A 26,736-nucleotide genomic window follows, 5' to 3' on the forward strand; every position below is an offset into this window, starting at 1 on the left:
CCTCCTGCATCTCGGGGATACTCCCCCTGGCAGGGCCATCTATCGTGCCAGCTTCCTGGACCAGGCATGTGCAATGCATCTCGGGTACTGGGGTGCCCCCGGGACCTTGGAGTGACTGGATGTCAGCATCCTCACACTGACATCTCTCCATGTGGACTCCTCTCTGTTAGTTGGCAGGTGCATCTCACTGCCCCTGGCCAGGCACAGATTTCAGGAAGGTCCTGGTCTCCTTACACCTGTATCTGTTGTTTAGCAACCTGCCTCCCACCATCAAAGGCTTGAAACAATAGCAATCATTTTCTTGTTCTCTCTTGTGGTTCTGAAGGATGACTGGGCTCAGCCAGGGCATTCTCTTGGGGTCTCCCATGGGGTTGGGGTGGATGGGGCTGGGGGGCACCTGAAGATCCCTCAGCCACAGGTTGGTGTCTAGGCTGGAGGCTGGTCAGCTGAAGCTCCGGGGTCTCTCTGCCTCCTGTGTGGTGTCTTCCACGGGGGCTTTAAGGGAGCTCACCCTCTTACACAGAAGTTGTAGAGAGCCCTAGAAGTCAGGAAGCATCCCTCCTGCCATGCCTGTTCATCGAGATAGACAGAGGCCCACCAGGTTCAAGGGGAGAACGCAGATCCCACCCCGTGGTGGGGATGGGCAAGGCTCCAGAAGAACACGTGCAACCAGAAGTATTGAGGTTGCCATTTTTGGAAGATGCCACGGTTCCTCCCCTTTGCATAATGGCCTTGTCCTTCCTTCACCACAGTGGTGACCCAAGGCTGCTCGGACACAAGCCCATCGTGGTTGGGGCAGGTGTGTTCTCCAGGGCTTCCCGGTGTGCAGGGCGGAGGGGCACTGAGCTGGCTGGGCTGGTGCTCCCAGTTTCTGGACTCCCTTCACCCACCGAGCTTTCCTGGGACACCCCGCCCAGCCCTGAGACCCTCTCTGCTTCCGTTCAGCCAGCTTTACTGGGTGCCCATGACAGGAAGATCAGTGGACTGGACTTTAGGCAAAAGAAAACAGCAACAACAAAAAACATCACAGTCCTTTCTCTACACCGGCCTCTTCTTGTCTCTGCCTCTCCCCACTCCCCCACCACCACTTTCCCCCCATCCATCCAGTCCTCTCTGTTCTGCGTCCTTACTTTCTCTCCAGGGCTTCCCTACTGGCTCAGCTGGTAAAGAATCTGCCTGCAACGCAGAAGACCCGGGTTCGATCCTTGGGTCCTTCTTCCCCAGCAGGGAGAAGCCCTTTCTGGAAGATGCAAGTGTTATTTTCTTGTGCCTGGAGGGTCTGTGCAGAAGAAGAAAGGGTGAAAAGGAACCTCAGGTTAATTTCCCTCGGGGGTCAGTTCAGACTCTGGATAACCCGTGTCCAGCCTCCATCCTCCCAGCATCCTCACTGGGGCTCTGGCCTGCTTTCCACGCTCCTGGATGGTGCCACGCCCCCCATACCTTTCGGCATCTGCACTGGACCTTGCCTCTCCCTGCAAGTTCTTCCCGCCCCACCTCCACTCCCTCTCAGGACCAGTCTAAGCTCCCCTCCTCGAGCCCCACCCCGCTACAGCCCATGTGCCCTGTTTGGACTTGAGGCTCGATGTTCACCTCCCCCCGCCCCCATCTCTTCTAATCCATCTTCTTTGATCATCATCCCCCTTGCTGTCTGATGAACCCTGGAGAGGAAGCTCTATCCTTCTCTAGACCTGGCTCAGGAGGGACCACGGGAACAGGGAGTTTGAGCCCAGAAGGGAGGGAAAAAAGCAGCACGTATGCAGGGTCAGTGCAAGGACAGGTGCTCAGAGGCGCCGGTCTGGCCAAGAAGGCAGAGAGGGCCCTGGGAGGCCAGCCCTGGGCTTCGGACTCTGTCTCTTTCTCTGAGACGTCTGTTGCTTCACGGAGCACGTGCTCCACGGAGACAGGGTCCCGGCCCCTCGCAGAGCTGCCATTCTCCTGGGACCGTCAGCAGGCACCTCTCCCTAGAGTAATAGAGCTGCCGTGGGACAGGTGAGCAGGGAGCCAGCATCTCCCAGCTTCTCTGCTCCACTTCCCTGTGGTTGGAGGGAAGACAGTGATGGTGGGAGAGAAAGGAGGAGAAGGCATAAACAAATAGCCTGCTCCGCTCTTGGAAAAATTTCCAGCAGCCGCAAATACAATCCTCGTCACCGTTCCACTCCCCGCAGCGGGCCCCAGGTGGCCTGGCCGGTGCTCAGCACTGACCCTCAGGACCAGACACAGAGGCCCGGGGAGCACGGCTCTGGAAATTTACCCACATGGCTCTACATGTATTTACCTTTACAGAAGAGGGCTCTGGAGCTTAAAGGAGCCATTCACGAGGTCTGCCTGGGGGTGCTGTGTGCTCAGCGGGTGGGGGTCTGGGTGCGGCCGAGTGTGCACCGCAGAGGGAAGCCTGTGTGTACATGGTCAGGGTCACGGTGAGGCTGTGCAGGAGCCGGGGGAGGGCAGCCCGGCTAGGGACAGTTAGACCTTTATCCAGGTGCCTGAGTCCAGAAGGGTGCGGCAGCTGTGCTTAACAGCCAAAATCCTGCTCAGACCTCCTTTCCCAACAAATTAGAAGGGGAGGGAGGGGGAAGTTTGAACTTGCAGGGTATTCCCTGGGGTCCCTTGAGCAAAAGTGGCCTAAGTAATCTTGGCAGGTGCCCGAGGGTGGGCCAGAGAGAAGACACGAGGTAGTCATTGAACTACTGAAAAAATTAAAGTAAAAAAATTAAAGCTAACATGAATATTCATTGGAAGGACTGATGCTGAAGCTGAAACTCCAATACTTTGGCCACCTGATGTGAAGAACCAACTCACTGGAAAAGACTCTGATGCTGGGAAAGATTGAAGGTGGGAGGAGAAGGGGACGAGAGAGGATGAGATGGTTGGATGGCATCACCGACTCAGTGAACATAAGTTTGAGTCAACTCTGGGAGTTGGTGATGGACACGGAGGCCTGGTGTGCTGCATTCCATGGGGTCGCAAAGAGTCAGACACGACTGAACGACTGACGATCAGTTCAGAACGACTGAACTGAACTGACGAATCCTCTTCTGCTGTGGGCACAAAGGTAGTAGAAGTTTTGTGCGGAAAACGCCTGGGAAAGGCGTGCAGGGAGAGAAAGCGATTATCAAACTGCAGACACAGGAGGAGGCTCCTGGGTTCTGCGAGGGGACAGAGCAGAGAAGAGACCACCAAACCAGCCTCACCCCAGAGGGGTGGTACTCAGTTCCCAGTCCTGCACTGGGAGTAGAGAGGGACAGCTGCCACAGTCCCAGGCGAGGCAGGGGTGGGGGGGGGGGGCGGTGAAGGTGAGTGGTGGCGGTTGAGTCGATAAGTTGCGTCCGACTCTTGTGACCCCATGGACTGTATGTAGCCCACCAGACTCCTCTGTCCATGGGATTACCCAGGCAAGACTGCTGGAATAGGTTGCCATTTCCTTTTCTAGGGGATCTTCCCCACCAAGGGCTCAAACCTGAATCTCCTGCATTGATAGGCATATTCTTTACCGACTGAGCCAGCAGGGAATCTCTCTGTCTTTCTGGGGTTTTGAGTGAATGCATTTGGATCTACACCCTCATCAGTGCTCACGCTTCACCTTTATTTACACCTCCTCCCCACCCCCTTACTTTGGACGAGTTGGCCGGGGCTCACAATGATCAGGCCCACAGGCGCTAGTGGTCTCAGTCCTTCCCCTCTCACCCCCTCCTCACCCTGGGGGCTCCGCTCCCTCCTCACTCCCACCTTCCTGCACCCCCCCATCCTGAGCTGTCACCCTTTCCGAAACAGCGCAGCCTGCTGTGGCCAGTGTTTGGTGCATAACGCATCCTCGGTCAAGACTTCGCCTCTTCCAGGCCTCAGGTTTCTCTTCTATAATGTTAGAAGATTAAAAACAGCCACCACCTATAGACAGTGTTCTAAATGCTTATGTTCTTGCATTTAATTCTCAACTCGAGACAGCTCCCTATTATGAAGCCCATGTATACATGAGAAAACAGGCACACAGAGAGTAGTATGCCCCCAGTCAAAGCCAGGATTGGAACTCAGTGTCAGCTCTGGTGTTATTTAACTTTCGGGGTATGAAAGGGGGGTGAAACCTGACTCCTCCCTGGAAAATGCCTGTGTTTGCTTACAGGCAAAATGTGCACACCGTGTCTCTGGGTTACAGATCTCTGAAACCCAGCCAGGAACCCTAGTTTCCCTTTTCCGTCGGATCCTAACAACCCTTTGAGGGTATGTGTGTCTTTTACCCACTTCACAGCTGAGAAAACATGGTCTCAGAGGAATTAAGAAAGGTGTCCGAGATCACACAGTCTTAAGTGGCGAGGTCAGGATTCATATCCAGATCTGCCCTCCCAGCTCTATCCAGGGGGTCTTTCCCTTCTGGTTTGGGGATTGCCTGGGGGGAGTGTGGGCGCCCACGGAGCCCCTTCCTTGTGTCTGGTGGCTGGGGCTCTTCTAACCTCCTCGGTAGGCGAACCATCAACCCAGGTGCTGCCGGCCCCGAGGTTCTCCTCCAGCAGGCCAGCACTCCCAGGCAGCAGGCACCCTGCCTGTGGGTTTGTGCACCTCCTTTTAGCTGCAGAGCAGGCCCCTAGGACATCATGAAGCCGACTTGTAGAGGAAGTCTTGCTGAAAGGACAATCCCAAGGGCCTGGGTTGGAGGAGAAAACCCAGGCAAAGGGGACTGACAGGGCAGCCAAGAGCCAGCCTCTGAGGAATCCCCAGAGGGTGGAGTTGGCACGGAGGTTTCCTGGTGCTGGAGGCAAAAAGGGGTGTGGGAAGGCGAGAGAATGAGGTGCAAGGCAAGATGAGGGGGCAGTGAGGCAGTTCTTTGAGGAAACAGGCATGAACACAACCTCCAGTGAGACACGCCCGTTACAGGGATCCAGAGGTCCCCACTGGGCAGGGCAGTGCCCGCCTACGTCCAAAATCAAGGGGCAAGTCTAGCTTGAGGCCCTGGATCCCCTCCCCTGGGTGATTTCCTTTCTATCCTGCTTTCCACTTGTCCCCCACCCCCAGCCTGCTCCAGATTCCCAGAACACCGCCTCTCTCATCCCCCCACTGACCTGCGCTCAGTCATTTTCACGTGAGGGCATTTGAATCCACAGTTCCCTTTCCCGGGGCACTTGCATTCTAGGTCCCCTCTCCATGTGGAGTGAGGACTGTCTCTTCCTGGGAGTTAAGTCTGGATGTGGTGCCAGTGTTGGGAGGAAGGACCGGCAAGCCCCTGCTTGACCAGGCAGGAGGCTGTTGGGCACCAGGTGAGCTTTAAGGGTGCAAAGCAGAACAGAAAATCCCCCAGCCCCCTCCCCAGCCTGGCAGGCCTGGACTGGCCGAGTGTCTCCCAGGACTGAAAGGAGGAGCAGAAGCTGAGCCAAGTGTTGGGGGAGCCCGGATGTTGGAATAGCCCATCTGTCCAGCCTGCGGTCAGGCTTTGGTGTGGTTTGGGAACCTCTGGGCAGGACCCTGATGCTGCCTCAGGGAGGGACTTGGCCAGGAGCCGCCTGCTGAAAGGAAATGTCACCAGCAGCCAGGGCAGTCAGGGACCCATAGTGACCCAGCTCTGACACTTGTCCCTGCTTGTGTTCAGGCCTCAGGACAGACCAAGGCAGGTATCAGGCTCCCAGGATGAGAAAGGCAGAGGAGAGGTGGTGAGTCAGAATGTATTGGTATTTAGATATACCACGCCTCATTCCTCAGAAATTTTTTTGGCTTTACCCCCTCACCCCAAAAGCATATATATATACATGTTTGAATGTGTGTGTGTCTTATAGCAAAACAAGTTCTAAAGTATGTGTGCATGAGTTCAGTTGTGTCCAACTCTTGACCCCATGGACTACAGCCTGCCAGGCTCCTCTGTCCATGGGGTTTTCCAGGCAAGAATACTAGAATGGGTTGCCATTTCCTCCTCCAGGAGATCTTTCCCGACCCAGCGATCAAACCCGCATCTCCTGTGCCTCCTGCGTTGCAGGCAGGTACTTTACCGCGGAGCCATCCACGGCCCTGCTTTGGGGAGGTGACCATGTACAATTATTGAAAGACTCTGAATGTCTCCACACCTGACCTAGTTAGCTTTGCATTTCCCAAACTTATCTGACGTCACACTGAACACATTTCTGAAGGAACATGTTAACCTGAGGAACTGGTTTCTACAGAACACACTTTGGCGGACACGGGAGTAAGTGACTTGATTGACTGTTCTTGACTGTGCTGTGCTTGGTCGCTCAGTCCTGTCTGACTCTTTGCAACCCCATGGACTGCAGCCTGCCAGGCTCCTCTGTCTATAGGGATTCTCTAGGCAAGAATACTGGAGTGGGTTGCCATGCCCTCTTCCAGGGTTCTTATTGACTATGGAGCAATTATTATAGAAAACTTCTGCCAAAAATAATTTTCATTTAGAGTAATTGATATTAAGCTTCATTTTTTTTTCACTGCAAGTATTAACCTAACCAATTATCTATTGAGGGCAATAAACTAGAGTTTATGGTAATAAAACCACAATCTAAGCTTATAGAAGAACATGTTTCTCTTCTATATCAGATCAGTCGCTCAGTCGTGTCCGACTCTTTGCGACCCCATGAATCGCAGCACGCCAGGCCTCCCTGTCCATCACCAACTCCCAGAGTTCACTGAGACTCACGTCCATCGAGTCAGTGATGCCATCCAGCCATCTCATCCTCTGTCGTCCCCTTCTCCTCCTGCCCCCAATCCCTCCCAAATAACTTCAGATTGTGAAGATATGAATTAGAAAAGGGAGGCAAATACAGGGTGCCCCCATCTCCTCTTTTTCTGTTTCCTCTTGTTGTTGTCGTTTTGCACTTGCTTTGTTTCACGTAGCACATCTTGGGGATCATTCTGTATCAACAGGGAGCATCTTCATTCCTTCTTACGGCCGCATAGACTATCCCTGGAGAAGGACAATAGTTTGTTTCACCTCTCCTCTGTGGATGGAGATATACCTTGTTTCAGACTTTTCTGTTGCAGCGAGCGCTGCAGCAAATAAACTTGTACATACATCATTTCTCTTGTGAGAATGTCTGTAGGGAGATGACTACATATGATATTACTGGAGCACATCAACAATAGCCTCAAACTGCCTTTGTCAGGACTGAGGATGTACATTCTCCCACAACCTCTCCAGGTCATCACGCTTTGACCTTGGCAATCCCAAGGGTGAAAATGGTATCTCAGTGTAGTTTTACTTTATGCTTCTTCTATGATGAGTGAGGGTAAGTGCCTTTTAATATGTTTAAGAGCCATTAATTTTTCCTTTTCCCATTGACTCTGTTGATGCCATTGCCCATTTTTCTATTGAGCTTTCATTTTTTTCTCGTTAAATACTGAGAAGATTTATACATAACTTTTGGTCTGGGATCTGAGTAACAGATATTTTTCCCTGTTATTTTTTAGTTTGACTTTGCTTATTGTGATTTGTTTAGCATGTCGTTTTTTTTTTTTTTTTTTTTACTTTAATGTAGTTAAGTTTATCATTTAAACATTTTATGGCTTTTAAAATCCATTAGCAGCAACCTTACTCAGTGGACTAATTTAAAAGCTGTTGTGGGCTTCCCTGGTGGCTCAGTGGTAAAGAATCCACCTGCCAGTGCAGGAGACGTGGATTCCTTCCCTGATGTGGGAAGATCTCACACACCTCAGAACAGCTAAGTCCATGCGCCACAACTGCTGAGCCCACGCGCAGCACCTACTGAAGTGAGCTTGCCTTCCAGCCTGTGCTCTGCAACAGGAGAGGCCCCCACAGGGAGAGGCCTGTACACCACGACGAAAGAGTAGCCCCCCACTGTCAGAACTACAGAAAAGCCTGCAGCCTCAAAGACCTCGCACAGCCAAAAAAAATAAAGACTGTTTAACACTGTACTGTCCACAAGAAATAAAAAGACCTAAAGAATATTTCTTAGAATATTTTATGACCTCTAGGTTGTAATTTGATGATATCTCCACTCTAAGGTTATAAAAGAATTCTCCCATTATCTCTTATAGAATATATGGATTTATAAAAATATTATAATGCTATCATAGCATGAATTTATATTAAGACATAACAGTATATCATATAAATACATGAATAAACATGTCAATAATACAAATGGCTAGATTGATCATATTGTGACTGTATTAAAATATAACAGTATATCACATAAATACATAAGCAAAAATATGTAGATAATACAAATGGATAGATTTATAATATTTACATATAATACATAAAAATATAAAGTATATAGTTAAGATGTATAATATTATATTTATATGTAAATGTTATTCCATTTAGAATTTATTCCCATGACAAGATGAGCTATAATTTGACTTTTTTTCTAGATGAGTACTCAGTTATTCCAATTTCATTTGTGAATAACTTATCTTTACTAAATTTCTATGTTTGGAACTATTTCTGGACTTTCTATTCAGTGCATTTATGTATCTCTATGTTCATGCACAAGTTCTGTACTATTTTATTTATTATGTGTGTGTTTTAATATCTAATAGATATTTAGATTTTTTGCTGGCTAGGCTTCATGTTTATTTTTTCCCAGTAAATTTTGGAATCAGCTGTGTTCCAATTTTTTAAAAATCCTCTTGCTATTTTTATTGGGATTGCATTAGATTTATAGACTGGCTTAACAGGAAGTAGCAATTTTATGATGATGAATTTTTCTAGCCAAGAATGTGGGCCACAGTGTAAATGGAGTAAATGATTGTCTATGCAGGCTGTATGATGCCCTTGGAGTTAATTCTAAGGGTGAACAGCTGGTGGAGGACACATCACACTAGTCAGAGAAGGTTTGAACACTGTTGGACATAAACAGCCTGGCTGGAAGCCTCTGCAAGTGAATGAGGAGGCATAACCATCCCTCCCAGGATTCCTAGATGGCGCTAGTGGTAAAGAACCTGCCTACCAGAAAGAAAAACACCAATACAGTATATTAACGCATATATATGGAATTTAGAAAGATGGTAATGATGACCTTATATGCGAGACAGCAAAAGAGACACAGATGTAAAGAATAGACTTTTGGACTCTGTGGGAGAAGGTGAGGGTGGGATGATTTAAGAGAATAGCATTGAAATATGTATACTATCATATGTGAAATAGATCGCCAGTCCAGGTTCGATGTATGAGACAGGGTGCTCAGGGCTGGTGCACTGGGAGGACCCTGAGGGATGGGATGGGGAGGGAGGTGGGAGGGAGGTTCAGGATGGGGAACACATGTACACCCATGGCTGATTCATGTGACTGTGTAGCAAAAACCACCACAATATTGTAAAGTAATTAGCCTCCAATTAAAATTTAAAAATAATTAAAAAAAAAAAAAAAAAGAACCTGCCTGCCAATACAGTAGATGCAAGAGACATGGGTTGGATCCCTGGGTCAGGAAGATCCCCTGGAGGAGGAAATGGCAACCCACTCCAGTACTCTTGCCTAGAAAATTCCATGGGCAGAGGAGCCTGGTGGGCTACACTCCATGGGGTCACAAACAGTCACACACGACTGAGCCATTTTTACTTTCAGAGTCTCTTATAGACATGTAATTTAAACATCTATAGAAGTACACACCGGATCTTTCTTTTTCAAGCCCCATCCATGTGGCAGCATTCCAGGAGAGGCCTTGGTCACTGGCAGGCATCCTCTCAAACCAGTTAGAACCACAGGTGAGCTGGAGCCTCAAAGGTCAGTGGATCATCTGGCCTGGCCTGTACCAGCCAGCCTGGTTTTACCCAGACCCCAACGTGGCCGACCCAAACAGGCTGTGCCAGAAGGAGACTCCAGTGCCTCCTCTCCACCCTGCTCACCTCTGCAGGAGCAGGTCACCATGGGGTTACCCAGAGCAGATGGGTTTTTTTTAAACCATTGTAGGATGGGTAGATTCTGACCTTGGTAGGGGGAACCCAGCAGGTTTCCTTGTGGGGAGAAAACCCTCAGGCAGGTGTGGCCATCCAGGTGGAGTGAGCAGGAAACTAGAAAGAAAAAACACTGAGCAGCCCAAATGCTGACACATAATGGAGTCACCTCTCAAGGACAAAAGCCCCCAGGACCATGTCCTGGGACCTAAGTGAATTAGAAATTGACACCTATTTGCCAAGGAGACTGTTCCGATTATGCATTAACAGAGTGTGCTTTGCTCAGACAGGCCTGACAGCCATTCATTAGCTGGGGCCTTGGGGTGAGCCACCCAGTCTCCTTACAGAAGGTGGTAATAGTGCCCACCGATATCAAATGGGTTTGTTTTGGTTTTTAGCTTTTTCTTTTTTTTTTAGCTGCATTGGGTCTTCATTGCTGTGTGAGGGTCTTCTCTAGTCGCGCTGCACAGGCTTCTCCTTGTGGTGGGTTCTCTTGTTGCAGAGAATGGACTCTAGAGTGAAAACTTCAGCAGCTGTGGCTGGGCTTAATTGCCTCACGGCACGTAGGATCTTCCTGGACCAGGGATCGAATCCATGTCCCCCACACTGGCAGGCAGATTCTTAACCACTGGACCAACAGGAAAGTCCCTCTCACATTGTTTTGTAGCAACTTCATGATACTTTCAAGTTAAAAAAAAAAAGCCACACAACCTCAAAGTTGTGAGTTATGTTTTATTCGGGGACGTTACTGAGGACTGTAGTCTGGGAGACAACCTCTCAGCTAGCTCTGAGGAATCATTCCAAAGACATAAGGGAGGATATGCAGGATATATAGGGGGTTTGCTGAAAAACAAAACAAAACACGGATTTGAACATTAAAATATTACTGCTAATCATAAAAAGCAGACTCTCAAGTTAATGATTTCAGTGCTTTTCTATGCATGAGAAGATGCAAGAGTCTGGGCTCGTTGAAGTTACTCCTTAGGTATGCATCCTAACTGTCTAGGACCAGTGTCCCAGTCTTCTCCATGCTGATTTTCCCTCAGGGCTCACTGGCAGGGCCGCTGCAGTGGCTGATGGTTTGACGGCAACAACATTCTTTGTTTACTAAGTGACAGGTGATACTTTTTTTGCTCACAGTACATGTAAAGCATTTTAGCACAGGGCCTGGCACATAGTAAGTCTGCATGAATGCAAACTGCTATAACCATTGTTTTCAGATTTTGTTACTGAGAAAGCTTATATGGACAGATAATAAATAAACTTTAAAAATAGGTTTTGATGAGGGCCATTCTAATGAGGTGGATGAACCTACAACCTATTATACAGAGTGAAGTGAGTCAGAAAGAGAAAGATAAATACCAGCAATGGCAACCCACTCCAGTACTCTTGCCTGGCAAATCCCATGGATGGAGGAGCTGGTAGGCTGCAGTCCATGAGGTCGCTAAGAGTCGTGCACAACTGAACGACTTCACTTTCACTTTTCACTTTCATGCACTGGAGAAGGAAACGGCAACCCACTCCAGTGTTCTTGCCTGGAGAATCCCAGGGACAGCAGAGCCTGGTGGGCTGCCGTCTATGGGGTCGCACAGAGTCGGACACGACTGAAGCGACTTAGCAGCAGCAGCAACACATATATACAGAATCTAGAAAAATGGTACTGAAGAATTTCAGGGCAACAGTGAAGAAACAGACATAGAGAATAGACTTATGGACATGGGGAGAGGGTGAGATGTGTGGAAAGAGTAACATGGAAACATACATTACCATATGTAAAACAGAAAGCCAAAGGGAATTTGCTGTATGCCAAAAAAAAAAAAAATAGGTTTTGTAAGGGAGCTTCCCAACTTTGTTAAAAATATTTTGCTGCGTGTGGTGAGGGATGGACTTAAGAAATCAGAAGTATAAAATAATATAAAAGTATATTATAAATATCAATAACCTCAGATATGCAGATGACACCACCCTTATGGCAGAAAGTGAAGAGGAACTAAAAAGCCTCTTGATGAAAGTGAAAGTGGAGAGTGAAAAAGCTGGCTTAAAGCTCAACATTTAGAAAACTGAGATCATGGCATCTGGTCCCATCACTTCGTGGCAAATAGATGGGGAAACAGTGGAAATAGTGTCAGACTTTATTTTTGGGGGCTCCAAAATCACTGCAGATGATGACTGCAGCCATGAAATTAAAAGACACTTACTCCTTGGAAGAAAAGTTATGACCAACCTAGACAGCATATTGAAAAGCAGAGACATTACTTTGCCAACAAAGGTCCGTCTAGTCAAGGCTATGGTTTTTCCAGTGGTCATGTATGAATGTGAGAGTTGGACTGTGAAGAAAGCTGAGCGCCGAAGAATTGATGCTTTTGAACTGTGGTATTGGAGAAGACTCTTGAGAGTCCCTTGGACTGCAAGGAGATCCAACCAGTCCATTCTGAAGGAGATCAGCCCTGGGATTTCTTTGGAAGGAATGATGCTAAAGCTGAAACTCCAATACTTTGGACCACCTCATGCGAAGATTTGACTCATTGGAAAAGACTCTGATGCTGGGAGGGATTGGGGGCAGGAGGAAAAGGGGACGACAGAGGATGAGATGGCTGGATGGCATCACTGACTCGATGGACGTGGGTTTGGGTGAACTCCGGGAGTTGGTGATGGACAGGGAGGCCTGGCATGTGGCGATTCATGGGGTCACAAAGAGTTGGACACAACTGAGCAACTGAACTGAACTGATACTATTATAAAATAGGATTTCAAATGTTTCTACCTTATTAGAAATAAGACTTAGAGCCACTTATATGTGTGTATATATGAAAACCTTTGAACCTTTGACCATAAAGTGCATCTAACTCTTGTTTACCCTTGCTTGTGCTGTGATCTTAGTGCTAGGGGCTTGGCTGTGCAATGACAGGCCATCCTCCTGTTGCCTTAGGGAACTGTATTGCATTGAATAGGTGACATGTTTTAATATTTCTGAGCCAAGGATTTTGGGATATTAACATGCAATATAGGATTTCAGGAGGCCACTGCTTGTTACCCCTTAGTTTTGGGGTTTTTTTAAAGATGTTTTTGATATGGACCATTTTTAAAGTCTTTATTGAATTCATTACAATATTGTTTCTGTTTTATGTTTTGGCTTTTTGGCCTCAAGGCATGTGGGATCTTATCTCCCCTATCAGAGATTGGACCCACCTGCTGCATTGGAAGGCAAAGTTTTAACCATTGGACTGCCAGGGAAGCCCCTACCACTTAGTTTTAAATTTGAATTGCAGTTGGATATTCCTAGTGGGTTCTTTCCCTAGTTATGAGTCATGCTGTTAACCAAAGGAAGTATTTTGCAAGGTATGTTTTTTAAACAAAACCCAGGGTGTGGATTCAGACAATTTGCATGTAAGACCTGTCAACTGGGTAGAACACAAAACTTCCTGAGCTTCATCCAAAAAAGGTGATTAGTAATACTGTAAGGACAATCATCTCAAAAGATATCTGTAAGGATCAAATAAAATGTAAACCATGATTTTGTAAATTCCAAAATGTCACACAAAATATTAGCTACTTGTTATTTCTCTCATTTCTTTTGGCGGAAGCAAAAGAGTCCAGACTCTGGTCCCTGCTCTGCCCTTTCCAGTACCTGCAACCTCAAGCAAGTAACTTAATTCTTAAAGTATTTTAAATCTCTTAATTGCCTCTTGGACAGTTTTGTCATCTAGGAAACATTCTAGGATTACAAATCCTAGAATTTATAATCAGAGGAAACAAATTAGATTGGAATAGAAAAGGATCAAAAAAGCAATCCTCTCTGAAGGGCCAGGGGAGATGAGGTCTTTCCTGGAGTGACCAGGAAAAAGGTTCTGGGACATGAAGAAAGAAAACAGGGAGCCATGAGGCATGGCCACTGATTTCTGGGCTGTGGCAAGAGCATCCAGGTCTGGTGGTGAGCAGTAATCTGAGAGAGGTGTGTGGCCAGCACTGACCTAGATGGATGACCCACAAAAAGGAAAAAAGGGAAAAAAAAAAGAAATGGTACCACTACCCAAATCCAGTCCTTCATGCATTCAGTCACTGTCCCCTGAGTAGCAGCATAGACAGCTGTGATCTCCAGGGCTAAAAAGCAACCAAATGGTCCTGCAGACACACACCAGTGTGATGCCCACACGCATGCACAAGGTAAAGGCCATCCTCCTGTTGGTACCGAGGGAAACAGAACTGGGAGGGCGTTCAGATGGCCCCTCCAGAGTCAGACAGATAGGGAAGCTCTTCGGAGGATGCTCAGGGATTTTATGGTAGATCCACAGGAGCCATGGGAATAACTGGTTTCAGGACAAATGCCACTGAAATTCCTACACGTGGGCCCATGTTATCTGCAAGGCTGTCTGCCTCCATGTATTGAGAGACCCAAATCCTTTTCCAAGATTCCGAGAAAATCTCAAATAACCTCAAGAAAGATAAGAATCACAGGCATCTCCAGGTTCTCAAAGGACTAGAGTCAGAAGAAGGTCTGGCTTGGAGGAGGGGGAATAGATTGAAAAGGAGGATCTCTTGACTCTGAGAGCAGCTGGCACTTGGTGACGTCATCCTCTAGGAACGATAGATAATATGATAAAGTCTGAGAGAAGGGTGGGTTCTCAGAAAAGGCTGAATGTTGTTTGTTATAATGACGATCTTGTTCCTGTCTGGCAGCATATGGAATCAGGCCAGGAAAGCTCCTCTGTGTAGAGTTCCATCCCCACCAATCAGGGGCTCCTCCCCATGGCCAGCAGTAAAACCTCTCAATGCCAAGTTTTCTGCATGATCCTATTCTAAGTGTGTCAAAGAGTCTCTAGTTTGGTTTATATAAAGATCTAGTTGACCCACAAGTTGTCTTCTGAGATCTGACAAACATACCTTCTAAACTCTTCCTTGTAGTGTTTCACAGTTGGCAGTGCATTTAACCTAAGCCCTGTTATCCTTAGCTTTAACATGGAGATGGTGGCAGCACCATCATGGAGCTTCTGTGGGAAATGAATGAGATGATGAACCCGAATCTCTTGGAACAGTGACTGGCACATAGGAAGGCCTCATAAGTAATGGCTAGCGTCCATGCACCCCTTGCAGTCAAGTGGCAGGAACTGGGCTAATGGGTAAGGAAATAGGGACATGATCAGTTCATGTAATAGACGTCCAAATAGATACAGCTTCAGGTACAGTTTGATCCAGGGAACTAGCCAGCGATAACACCAGGGCCTGGTTTCTTCCTCCACCTTTCAGCCCCTCTTCCTTTGAGCTGGCTGCAAGATGGCTTCAGCAGCAGTAGACCACACACCATTGTAGAGCCAGTGAAGTAGAAGAAGGAACCTGTCCACTCTCCCCGAAGCCCCAGGAGAGGTCTCCTCATACCTCCCCCTGGCTCTGGCTGGGTTACAGCACCTTCCCCGAGCCAACCACTGAAGCCAGGGAATGTGCTGCTTATTTGCTAGAGACCCACCTACCTCCCACCTGGGGGCAGGGTCCATGCCACCCAAACCTCACAGGCAAGGAGGAGGCAGGGAGGCTTGCTTCTCAGAGGGTCATTGGTGGTGCCAGAAGGGGAGCAATGGCTTCTGAGTGGGAAACTACAGAGAACCCACTGCACCTGCCCAACTGGAGGAGCAAAGTGACTTAACTTCCTTTGGTTACTGATTGACTGATTAGGGAGGGGTGGACCCCCTCTTTCCACAGGGTTGTCAGGAGCACACAGAGGCCTCAGAGCTACTCATACAGCATCATTGCTAAGTGTTAGCAGGACAATCCAGTTCAAGAACTACCAGGACACCGAATAGTCTGCAGAAATCAGAGATCACGGTGAACTTCAGTGGCAGTTTTAGTGTGTGTGTGTGTGTGTGCACGTGTACTAGGCTGTGTCCAACTCTTTGCGACCCCATGGACTATAGCCTGCAAGGCTCCCCTGTCCATGGGATTTTCCAGGCAAGAATACTGGAGTGAGTTGCCATTTCCTCCTCCAGGGGACCTTCCTGACCCAGGGATCGAACCCATGTTCGAACCCTGCATTGGCAGACAGATTGTTTACCACTAGTGCCACGTGGAAGCCCACGACACTTTTAATAGATCTGCCAATTAATAAAAAGAAACCCAGCCATGGAGATCAAACTCATCTGAGGCTATTTCCTATTATTGTCATCGGAAATTGTAGAAAAGTGCACATTCCTTAAGGGAGTAAACTTCCTTATCTTTTCCCCAGAGCCTCCATCAGTCAGACCTTTTGTCTTGTGGAAAACATGACCTCTCCCCACCATCAGCTTGCTTCTGACCACGTGAAATGAGTGCATGCTTTACACACGTGCTCTCATCACACCTCGTGTATGACCCACGTATCAGAGAGGAGGGCATTGAGACCAAGGCCAGGCTGCCAGACCAGCCGCCCATCTAGCTGTCCCCATCCTTACTCCCCATGCGTGGTGCCCACACCCCCCGCAGAGGGCTTCATACGTCCTTGTCCATCCTCGAAGACAGCCCAGCCCAAGGTGCCTTCTTAGACTCAGGCCCTTGTATTTGCATCCGTCGGGCCACGTGCTGGCCTCTCCTCCCTTGCCGCTACATCCTTTTCCCAGGAGAGGATGCATGATATTCGATCCCTTCCCATCCATCACGATGTTTTCTTCCTGTCACTCAACCTCACCTTTAAAGCCTGTGTTCTCAGCAGCCTCTTCTGCCAGGTTGGCGTCCTCACTGCACACATGCTCACTGCTGAGCACCTCCAGCAGACCAAGCCTAGAGCCAGCTGTGAGGACACAGTCTAGCCATCACAGGGTCTACATCTTTCAGGGAATGAATTCTCCCATCTCCACCCAACTGCTATCACAACGAAAACGTCTCTCCCTCAGCAGTCCCCTCAAAGCATCACCCCAGCCTTCCTCCACACCCCTCACATGAGGACCAGCTGGAGCATCTGGGCCAGGTTGGCCTTAGGCTTCCAACACCAGAGGTGGTGACAAGCTGTTTGGCACTGAGATCCCTCTGATGAGAGTTCCTTGTGCTGTATTCACAGGTGACTGCTGGCTGCTGGCCGCAATTGCCTCCCTCACTTTGAATGAAGAAATCCTGGCTCGAGTCGTCCCCCTGGACCAGAGCTTCCAGGAGAACTATGCGGGGATCTTCCACTTCCAGGTAACTTAATAGTTGGCTCTCATCATTCTCATCACGTCCTGGTTGTTGTTATTCAGTTGCTCAGTCATGTCTGACTCTTTGCAACTCCATGGACTGCAGCACACCAGGCTTCCTTGTCCTTCACTATCTCCTGAGTTTGCTCAAACTCATGTCCATTGAATCAGTGATGCCATCCAACCATCTCATTCCCTTCAATCTTTTCTGGCATCAGGGTCTTTTCCAGTGAGTCGGCTCTTTGCATCAGGTGGCCAAAGTATTGGAGCTTTAGCATCAGTCCTTCCAATGAATATTCAGTGTTGATTTGCTTTAGGATTGATTGGATTGATTTCCTTTCAGTCCAAGGGACTCTCAAAAGTCTTCTCCAATACCACAATTCGAACAGGTCCTGAGGGCCAGGATCATGTCCTGGGTACTAGGAGCAAGTGTGGAGGTTAGGAATGGATCCTGGGGGCCAGGAGCAGATGCTAGGGGCTGAGAACAATACTCTTCTACTAAGCACCCTGAGGAACATCAGGAAGCTCCCTGACCTGCGACCAACCTGAGACCCTGTGAGGACAGCAAAGGCGAGGAGGGTGGTAGGGCAGGGTTCTCAGGAAGCGGTTCCCAAGTTTTTAAAAAAGTGTGCTATTTGGGATCTGAGACAAAATGTTAAGGTAAGGCTCACTGTCCTCCTTGTATGCTGGTAAATGAGAAATAGTATTTTTTAAAGTATAAGGTGCAGGGTAGAGGGTAGGAGGGGAGGGTGTGGCCTCGGAGGGAGGGGCAAGCATGTGTCCTTGGTTTCTCAGTGAGGATGAACCTGCAGGACAAGGGCTGGAGGGAGCACCTCTTCTCAGGGTGGGCTCATGGAGCCTATGCCCAGGGCCTCCTACGGGAGGAACCAGGTGCAGCTGAGGCTCGTGGGGTGGGAAGGACCCCAGGCTGCCACCTGCCACCAGCTCCCTCTCCAGGCCAGCCCTCTCTCTCCCTGCCCTGCAGTTCTGGCAGTACGGCGAGTGGGTGGAGGTGGTGGTGGACGACAGGCTGCCCACCAAGGACGGGGAGCTGCTCTTCGTGCACTCGGCAGAGGGCAGCGAGTTCTGGAGTGCGCTGCTGGAGAAGGCCTACGCCAAGTAAGTGCCTGCGCCCTGCCCCCGCCAGCCTGCCCCCAGCTGCCCTGCATTCTGGAAAAGACAGAAACTATTCAAGGACGATTTTGAAAAAAAAAAAAGTCCTATACTACAGAAGGACTACTCTGGACAAAACTGGGCTCGAAATTCAAGGAGATAATGCACATGGCTATTGCCATTTTTCACCAAATGCACAGGAACACGCACGGCACTAATCGTGCCGGCCTTGAGGACTTCTACTTCCTTGGCAGGTCGTGTTACATTTTTGTCAGCTAAATGCATCAAGGATTTTTTTGCCAAATGGGCAAAACGATCCATTGCAGAGGTATGAAAATTATGGAAATTTGCCCAGAATACATAATACACTGATTAGAAATGGTTTTCCCCGGCCCTCCCAGCTGCATCCCCCACAAGCTGCCTTGTCCAGTGCTCAGCACTGCCTGTTCCCAGCAGGATCCCACCCCCTACCCCCATCTGTCCAGCCCCCTCCAGAGTGTGCCCGGTCCTGGCCCTGCTGCCTGGGCTCCCTCTAGGAAAGTGAGCAGCTCTCAGGCATCAGGAGGATTTCTGTTCCCTCCAGCCCCTGCCAGGGAGGAGGGCCAGGAGTCAGACACCAGCTGTGAGAAGCTGGGGCCTGAATTGCTGCTAAGTCTACACACAAGCAGTAGAGTTAGGGAAGCCACAGGGCAGCAACGTTGTGACCAGGGCACCATCAGGAGCAACCAGCACCTCCTAAGACAGTGCCGAGGATGCTCAGGGAACCTACTTTCATTACTGAACTGCTGTCCCCATTTAAGCTATAACCGCCAAACAGCCCATTTAGCAGACCCCTTTCCTGCCAGGATGCAGAGAGAATCAATACAGGAGGTTGGCCAGATAAACATCCAGGTCCTTCCAGCTGTAAGGTTCTGTGAGACTTTTCCAAAAAAGTAACCACAGGGACAGTCACCTGCCCTCATGGGCAACTTGAGCTGGAGACAAACCAAGGAGAGACTGAGCAGAGGGTCCCTGGAGCATCCAACAAGAGGCCTGAGTTGGGCAGGACACTTTGAGAAGCGGAAGTTTCAACTCCGGAGGCCACAGTGTCTCTCCCCTTCCCGCAGGATCAATGGGTGTTATGAAGCACTTTCGGGGGGCGCCACCACTGAGGGCTTCGAGGACTTCACTGGAGGCATCGCTGAGTGGTATGAGTTGAGGAAGGCCCCTCCCAACCTGTTCAGGATCATCCAGAAGGCTCTGCAGAAAGGCTCTCTCCTGGGCTGCTCCATCGATGTAAGTCCAGGCCTCCCTCCCTAGCCACATCCCAATCTGCTCTAGTGGAAGTGAGCTTCCACGGTGACTGAAAAGTCCCACTGCCCTTACTCCCCGAACGACTAGCCCATCTTTTGTCCGCCCAGGGGTGGCTAGGCAACAGTCAGGCTGGCTGGGGGTACAACTGTTGCCCAAATGGTGACTCCAGCCTCCAGCTGTTCTCTCTCCAGCCCACGTACAACCCTCAGCCTCCTGTGACTCACCACCCAGATCACAGCTTCTGTGAGAGTCCCCTGCCCTCTGCTGGGCCCAAGGGCAGCACCATCCCATTCACCTTCAGCCCACCTGCAGGGCCTATGCCCAGAGCCCAGCAGCCTCCCCCAAACTGGTGCAGGGTTAGCAGATCTGTAGGAAGACTTTAGGAGGCACAGGGAGGAGCCATCTCCTCATGCAAGCCTTGCTGGCACACCTTGCCAGGGGAAGGGAGGTGGGTGCGACATCCTGTCAGCAAGGAGCCGCCAGGCTTTGCCTGTGCCCAGCAGCCCAGCCCTGTCCTAACCAGGAGGAGCTGGTTGCTCTGGGATCAGGCATAAGAAGCCTGGCTCTGGGGGGTCCAAGTCTGTGTGCGACTCTAGGCGGAGATTTGCAAACCTTCTCTGCAGACCATGTCCAGGCATAGACCCTTTCTACTAGCAGCCCTTCTCATTGACTCAGACAAAAATAACCACCTCCATCACAACAAATGGGGAATGGGATCCCTGGGGAAGCCTTTTTTTTTTTTAATTTTATTTTTAAACTTTACAAAATTGTATTAGTTTTGCCAAATATCAAAATGAATCCACCACAGGTATACATATGTTCCCCATCCTGAACCCTCCTCCCTCCTCCCTCCCCATACCATCCCTCTGGGTCGTCCCAGTGCACTAGCCCCAAGCATCCAGTATCGTGCATTGAACCTGGACTGGCCAGACTCCAATTCTGAAGTCAGGCAGAAACGGAGGACTGCCCTCGTGTAAACCCTGCAGCGGGGCGGGGCAGGGCGATCCGCGCGGTTTCCGGAGACCCAGCGCATTTGGGCCGCCCAGGTGTGTGCCCTGAGTCCCCTCTGCACGGCGTGCCCTTTTCCTGCGGGAATTTGTGACTGCGCGGGGCACACACACGAGTGCAGGTGCGGCGCCCCCCGAGGGCTGCTTGCAGCCTCTCCTCTGGTTGTAAATAACGGCGGGAGGGCTCTGGGCGGGAGTGGGGCGGCTCTCTCACCCACCACCCAGGCCCCCCGCCCTGCGGTAGGACCCGAGCGAGGGAGGGAAGGAGGGAGAAGGCGGGATGTGGAGGCCGGACTGATTCTCCCGCGTTTGCAGATCACCAGCGCTGCGGACTCGGAGGCCATCACGTTCCAGAAGCTGGTGAAGGGGCACGCGTACTCGGTGACCGGTGCCGAGGAGGTAACGCCCGGCAGGCATTCCTGGGGATCTTTCTCTCCCTCACCCGATGGCAGAAGCACATTTTTGCCTGCTTGCCGAGGGTGGGGCCCCGCGTTCCCGGTCCTTTCCCAGCAGCCCCGAGTTGCTGAAGTTCAGGGCTCGCGACGGGTGGCCCTCCCCAGCGCCTGCCGGCCGCGCGCTGCCCTCTGCTGGCCGCGAGTGGGGCCAGGCGCAGTGCCATCAAGTTCCAGAATCGCCTCCCTCCTCCAGACCAGCTAAAGAGAACACGACACAGTGTCGTGTTCCAGCCTCTTTAAAGTGCTTTCACATTTGATCTCACAAAAGCATTAGTGCCCCAGTTAGTGTTCAAATCTGACTCTGCCCCTTGCACGCTGTTGGCCTGGGCAAGTGTTTAAACTCTCTTCTACTCCCCAGTTTCCTCAAAGTTGAATTAGAAACAATAATACAGTGATACCCGTTGTAAGGTTGTTGAGGTGAATCAAACGAGTTAATACGTGTAAAGCGCTCAGACTTCCTGACAAGTTGTGTATAAACAAATCGCTCTCCTTGACTTGGCTGTTATTATCGTTACCATGCTGCTGCTGCTGCTGCTGCTGAGTCGCTTCAGTCGAGTCCGACTAGTAGCGACCCCATGGACTGCAGCCTATCAGGCTCCTCCATCCATGGGATTTTCCAGGCAAAGTACTGGAGTGGGGTGCCATTGCCTTCTCCGTATCATTACTATAAATGTTGTTAGATAGCCATCTTCTAATCACTGAATGAAGACTAGATCCTAGGTCGTCTGACATACCCAGTGCGGTTTTTTGTTTTTAACCTTGAATCTTTGTTTTATCCAACTCCCCACATCTTTGTATTTTGAAAAATCTCAAGTCTACAGAAAAGCTGAAAGAATCATACAGTAAACATTCAAATGCTATTTCCCTGGATTCAACAATGGTTAAGATTTTCCACAGCTGTTTCATCGCTTAGTGTGCACTTTCTTTCTGAGCCATTTGGAAGGAAATCGCAAATGTCACAACACTTCACTCGCTCCTGATATTTCAGTATCTCCTGCCCACAGGGACACTGTCTTACATAATCCCAGTACTGTTTTCATGCTGAAGAAATAAACATTAATTCAATAATGTGATGCAATAAATAGTGCATATAAACATTTCCCCAGTTGCTCCAAAATGTCTTTTATAGCCTCCTCAATGCCCCCAGTCCAAGGTTTAGTCAAGATCCATGTACCGTTTTGCTTGTCATCACCAGTGTTCATTTGACGGAGCTCCTGTGACAAAAATACATCCTATTATAGTCAGCTGAACGGAGGTTCACAGGTGACGTGCCAGTGCAGAGCCCAGAACAAGGGCGTTTGTGCCTCCGGCTCACAACGGAGGTTGAAGAGCCCTGGTCTTCTGAGGGTTAGACCCAGGAGCTGCCACAAGCTGAGCAGCAGCGAGAGTCTAGGGGTCAAACCCTTCTCCCTTTTGTGATCCCCCTTGTAACATGGCTCCCATCCCTGCCTCATGGAGAAAGGGGCTTTGGGCCGGAGAACCTCCAGGCCTGGCTTGAACTCAGCATCTCCCTCCTCTCCTTCACCCACCCATCCTTCAGGTGGAAAGCAGAGGAAGCCTGCAGAAGCTGATCCGCATCCGGAATCCCTGGGGAGAGGTGGAGTGGACCGGGCAGTGGAATGACAAGTGAGGAGGGTGGTGGGGGTCTGGGTGGGGGGCGTCCGGCCAGGAAGCTCTGGGAGGGGAGCTAAGGAGAGCACGCACGGCGGCTGTGCTGAGAATAAAGTCCCAGAGCACAGGGTTCCCCCACCCCGAGTGGGACCCATGGGGCTGGTGGCCCCTCAGGACTCTTAACCACAACACTCCAGCCACCTGGCTGCCTTTCAAGGCCCAAGCTCCCGGGATGCTCATCCTTTCATCAGCTCATGGTCCACCCCTTCGCTGGCTCAAAGTCACTCTGCTATTGGATCTTCAGAGAAAATACACACCTTTCCTCCTTCAAGCACTCGTTCTATCCCAAGGATGTAAACGTTGTGCCAATAGAAGTCCTCTGTTGATGTCCAGGGTTCTTGGTTGGCCTGTTCAACCTTCAGCTCTAGGGTGAAATCTCCCATGAGCCCCTCTCCTGGTCTTCCTCTGCTCCTATCTCCCCGTCCTCCTCCACAGCCCAGCAGCTACAATTCCACCTTTTCCCTGGCCAATTCCCAGGCAGCCTCTGCTTTGGCAGAGAGACACCCGCCAGGGCCCGCAGGTCAGCTGCAGAGGCCAAGATGAGCACCCCCTCCCCACTCCATTGGATTTCTGCTGCTGCTGCTGCTAAGTCGCTTCAGTTGTGTCTGACTCTGTGCGACCCCATAGACGGCAGCCCACCAGGCTCCGCTGTCCCTGGGATTCTCCAGGCAAGAACAGTGGAGTGGGTTGCCATTTCCTTCTCCAATGAATGAAAGTGAAAAATAAAAGCGAAGTCGCTCAGTCATGTCCGACTCTAGCGACCCCATGGACTGCAGCCTAGCAGGCTCCTCCGTCCATGGGATTTTCTAGGCAAAAGTACTGGAGTGGGGTGCTATTGCCTTCTCCGATTGGATTTCTAGTCACCCCTTAAAAGAGCTGCCAAGCCCTTCTCAGTTTGGGTCACTGATGCTACTTCCTGTCTATCCAATGGGCTGTGTTCATTCTTTGGAATCTTCCTTGCCCCCATCTTCCAGGATAAGGTATCCTCTCACCCTACTGCCCTGCACCTCTCAGCCACCTGGGTGTCACTTCCCTTCCTTACTGGGGTCTGGGCCCTCAGATGAGAGAACGTGTCCCTGGTCCTCAAATTTGGAGCAACTTGGGGAGAAGTCATTGCTCCACACTAGTTTCTAATGTCTGTCCCATCGCTTGGTTTTCCAGCTGCCCAAACTGGAACACAGTCGACCCCGAGGTGAGGGAAACGCTGACTAGACAGCATGAGGATGGGGAATTCTGGTAAGATTCTTGGGCTTTAAGAAAAAAGGTGACTGATCTTTACTCAAAATTGAGTGAGATTATTGTGTGGAGGGCACAGGAGTGTGGGATCAGGGTTTTGTTGTTTTAAATTCACTGTAAGACCTTGAACAAAAAAGTTCCTGAACCTCTTCAATTTATCCATCTCAACAACTGGGTTTCAAAGCTGAGCAGCTGAGCAGAGAAGGCTATGAATTCCTGCAGGAGTGTTCAGGTCCTGAGAACATGAGAAAAAGAGGGGAAAGATGGACTTCACTCCTAACAAGTTCCTAGAGAATCTTCCCAAGGCCTCAAGAAACAGGTCCCTGGGAGAACAGGGATGGGCCTGGGCATCTGTGTCTGTGCTGCTCTGAGACCACCCACATCTGTACAGTCCTGGCATCTTACCAACTGAGTGTCCATATTTTGTCTCATTTGATACTCGTGTCTCCTTTGACACCCCCGTTTCTACAGATGAGAGTTCTGAGTTTCAGAGAGGCTTAGGTAACTTGTTCAAGATTACCAGCTGGAAGGTGGCAGCACCAGGACCGGAACCGGCGCCGTCTGATGGCTGACCTAGTGGCCATGCGGCCCTGATATGCTGTCCACTGGCTGCCCTAACTGCGTCCTAGTCTGGCCTTGGGTGGAAGGTCCAGGCTTGCCAGTACATCTTCTGGCAGCCTGGGTCATGAGTCCTTGCTTTTGCAGGATGTCTTTCAACGACTTCCTGAGACACTATTCCCGCCTGGAAATCTGCAACCTGACCCCTGACACACTCACCAGTGACAGCTACAAGAAGTGGAAACTCACCAAGATGGATGGGAACTGGAGGCGGGGCTCCACCGCGGGCGGCTGCAGGAACTACCCGAGTGAGCCCCCCTCAACCTTACCCTGGGGTGCTGCACCCCAGCCTGGCTGCTCCTACCACTGGGGCCCTCTGTCTCTCCTTCCTGAGTCTCCATCTCAACACCCTCTCGGTCTCCTCAGCCCCTTCCCTTCTGTACTCACCTTTCTACCTGCCTGGGCAGAACCCAAGACGTGCTGAGTCTGTGATTCCTCTCCAGGCCCTAGATTCCCTGATGCCATGACCTCACACTGAGGTAGCACTAACCCCACTTCATGCCCATGGGCTACTTTATCCACCCAAAGCCCAAGCAGCTTAGCCCAGCAGAGGTTCTCACCCAGTGGGTCTCTGCACGTCCAGGCCCTGGTTGTTGCCTGGCAACACTTTTGTGCCCAATTCACTCAGCCAATGCTGATGGGGCCCTGCTCAGAGGAGGTGGCAGTGAGGATTCCTCTAGTGGTTCATCCTTTGTTGATTCCCTTGACTCTTCTGCCTCGATGACCCAGTCCTCCCCTGCCCTCTCTACCTCAGAAACTGTCTCATCACGATGACATCTGCCGATTGTGGAAGACACATTGGGTGCTAGTCTTCACAGAAGACTTCTGGGGCAGGCACTTTATTATCATCTCCATCCTTAAGATGAGGGGACTTGGTGAAATTAAATGTCTTGCCCAAGGGCCACAGAGCCTTGACTGTGCCTAGGGTTAAGAACCCAAGCAGTCTGGCTGTGAAGTCAGCCTTTAAGCACTACAGTGGCAAGTCATGGTCATATATGGATTCTCTGTTACAGATGAAGAAACCGAGGCTCTGAGTGGCATGCTCGGGCCACAGAACAAGTAGTCAGACTGGGACTAGCTGGTGCCTGTAGCTCTGGTGCTTTTAATCCTTCACCTCATGTGTGCAGCCACCAAGCAAGTTCCAGAGGTTCTAGGAGACTGTCCTCTGCCTCAGACAAGACTATCTTCCACCCCTTATTTCAGGGGTTGGTAAACTCTCTCTTGGGGGACAGATAGTTGATACCTGGCTCTGTGGACCACCCAGTCTCTATGGTAACTATCAACTGTTGCTGTAGCCCAAAGGCAGCCATACTTAATGAATGGATGTGGCTGTGTGCTAATAAAACTTTATTTGTAAAAACAGGCATCCAGCAGCTCATAGAGCCATAGTTTGCCAAGCCCTATACTAGATGTTTGGAGAGGGCAATGGCAACCCTCTCCAGTATTCTTGTCTAGAGAATCCCATGGACAGAGGAGTCTGGCAACCTATAGTCCATGGGGTCGCAAAGAGTCAGACACGACTGAATGACTAACACATACTAGATGATGCCTTTATTTCCAGAATCCAAGTATTATCCCATCAAGGAAGGGGAGGCAATCATATTAATTATCCTTAAAATGAATGAATCTCAGCTCCTTCCAGCACCATGGGAGTGGGCAAGGGCACAGGCCCAGGAGGACGGGGACACAGAACAAGAGGCTGAGATTGTGCACTGATGTTCCTGGCCCTTAGTTCATTGAGGGGGCTGCAGAGCTAGTCCCCAAGTCTCCCTAGCCATGCCGTCCGAGCCATCTCTGACCCCCGAGTTAGAGCCTGGTGAGGGGAGGAAAAAGTAGGGGATGTCATAGCTGATCCAAAGGAGATCTGGGCCTCAGCTCTGACCACCCTGTTCCAGGGTGAGAAATGCACGCCCCCCTCCAGTCCTGGTCTCTGGTTCCTCGTCCATCTCCCCCACCCATGTGTTGTGTGTTGGGTGACTGACCCCGCCCCTCTCTGTCTGCAGACACGTTCTGGATGAATCCTCAGTACCTGATCAAGCTGGAGGAAGAGGACGAGGACCAGGAGGACGGGGAGAGCGGCTGCACCTTCCTGGTGGGCCTCATCCAGAAGCACCGGCGGCGGCAGAGGAAGATGGGCGAGGACATGCACACCATTGGCTTCGGCATCTATGAGGTATGGGGGCGGGGTGTCCGCGGGGCGGGGCATCCACGGGGGCGGGGCATCCACGGGGGCGGGGCTCCGCCTTCCCTTCCTTCTCGGCTCTTAACCTCTGCCAACCCCAGAAGCAGACCTGGGGAGGGGGCTCCAAACCAGAAGCTTGGCCAAAGAAAACCAAAGCCAGGGTCCAGGCCAGTCTTAGGAGAAGT

At 50.3% G+C, this 26,736-nt stretch overlaps 1 protein-coding gene across 1 annotated transcript in view; it reads left to right on the forward strand.

Annotated features, from left to right (window-relative positions):
* Positions 1–26,736, forward strand: part of CAPN2 (calpain 2) — a 58,218-nt gene that overhangs the window by 14,301 nt on the left and 17,181 nt on the right. The window contains exons 3-10 of the mRNA XM_019976266.2: positions 16,865–16,983; positions 17,962–18,095; positions 19,196–19,364; positions 20,705–20,788; positions 22,385–22,470; positions 23,677–23,751; positions 24,457–24,617; positions 26,373–26,542. Coding sequence (XP_019831825.1) covers positions 16,865–16,983; positions 17,962–18,095; positions 19,196–19,364; positions 20,705–20,788; positions 22,385–22,470; positions 23,677–23,751; positions 24,457–24,617; positions 26,373–26,542 — 998 coding nt within the window. The remainder of the gene's footprint in view (positions 1–16,864; positions 16,984–17,961; positions 18,096–19,195; positions 19,365–20,704; positions 20,789–22,384; positions 22,471–23,676; positions 23,752–24,456; positions 24,618–26,372; positions 26,543–26,736) is intronic.

Source organism: Bos indicus, chromosome 16 (assembly GCF_029378745.1).
Source record: "Bos indicus isolate NIAB-ARS_2022 breed Sahiwal x Tharparkar chromosome 16, NIAB-ARS_B.indTharparkar_mat_pri_1.0, whole genome shotgun sequence".
NCBI lineage: Eukaryota > Metazoa > Chordata > Mammalia > Artiodactyla > Bovidae > Bos > Bos indicus.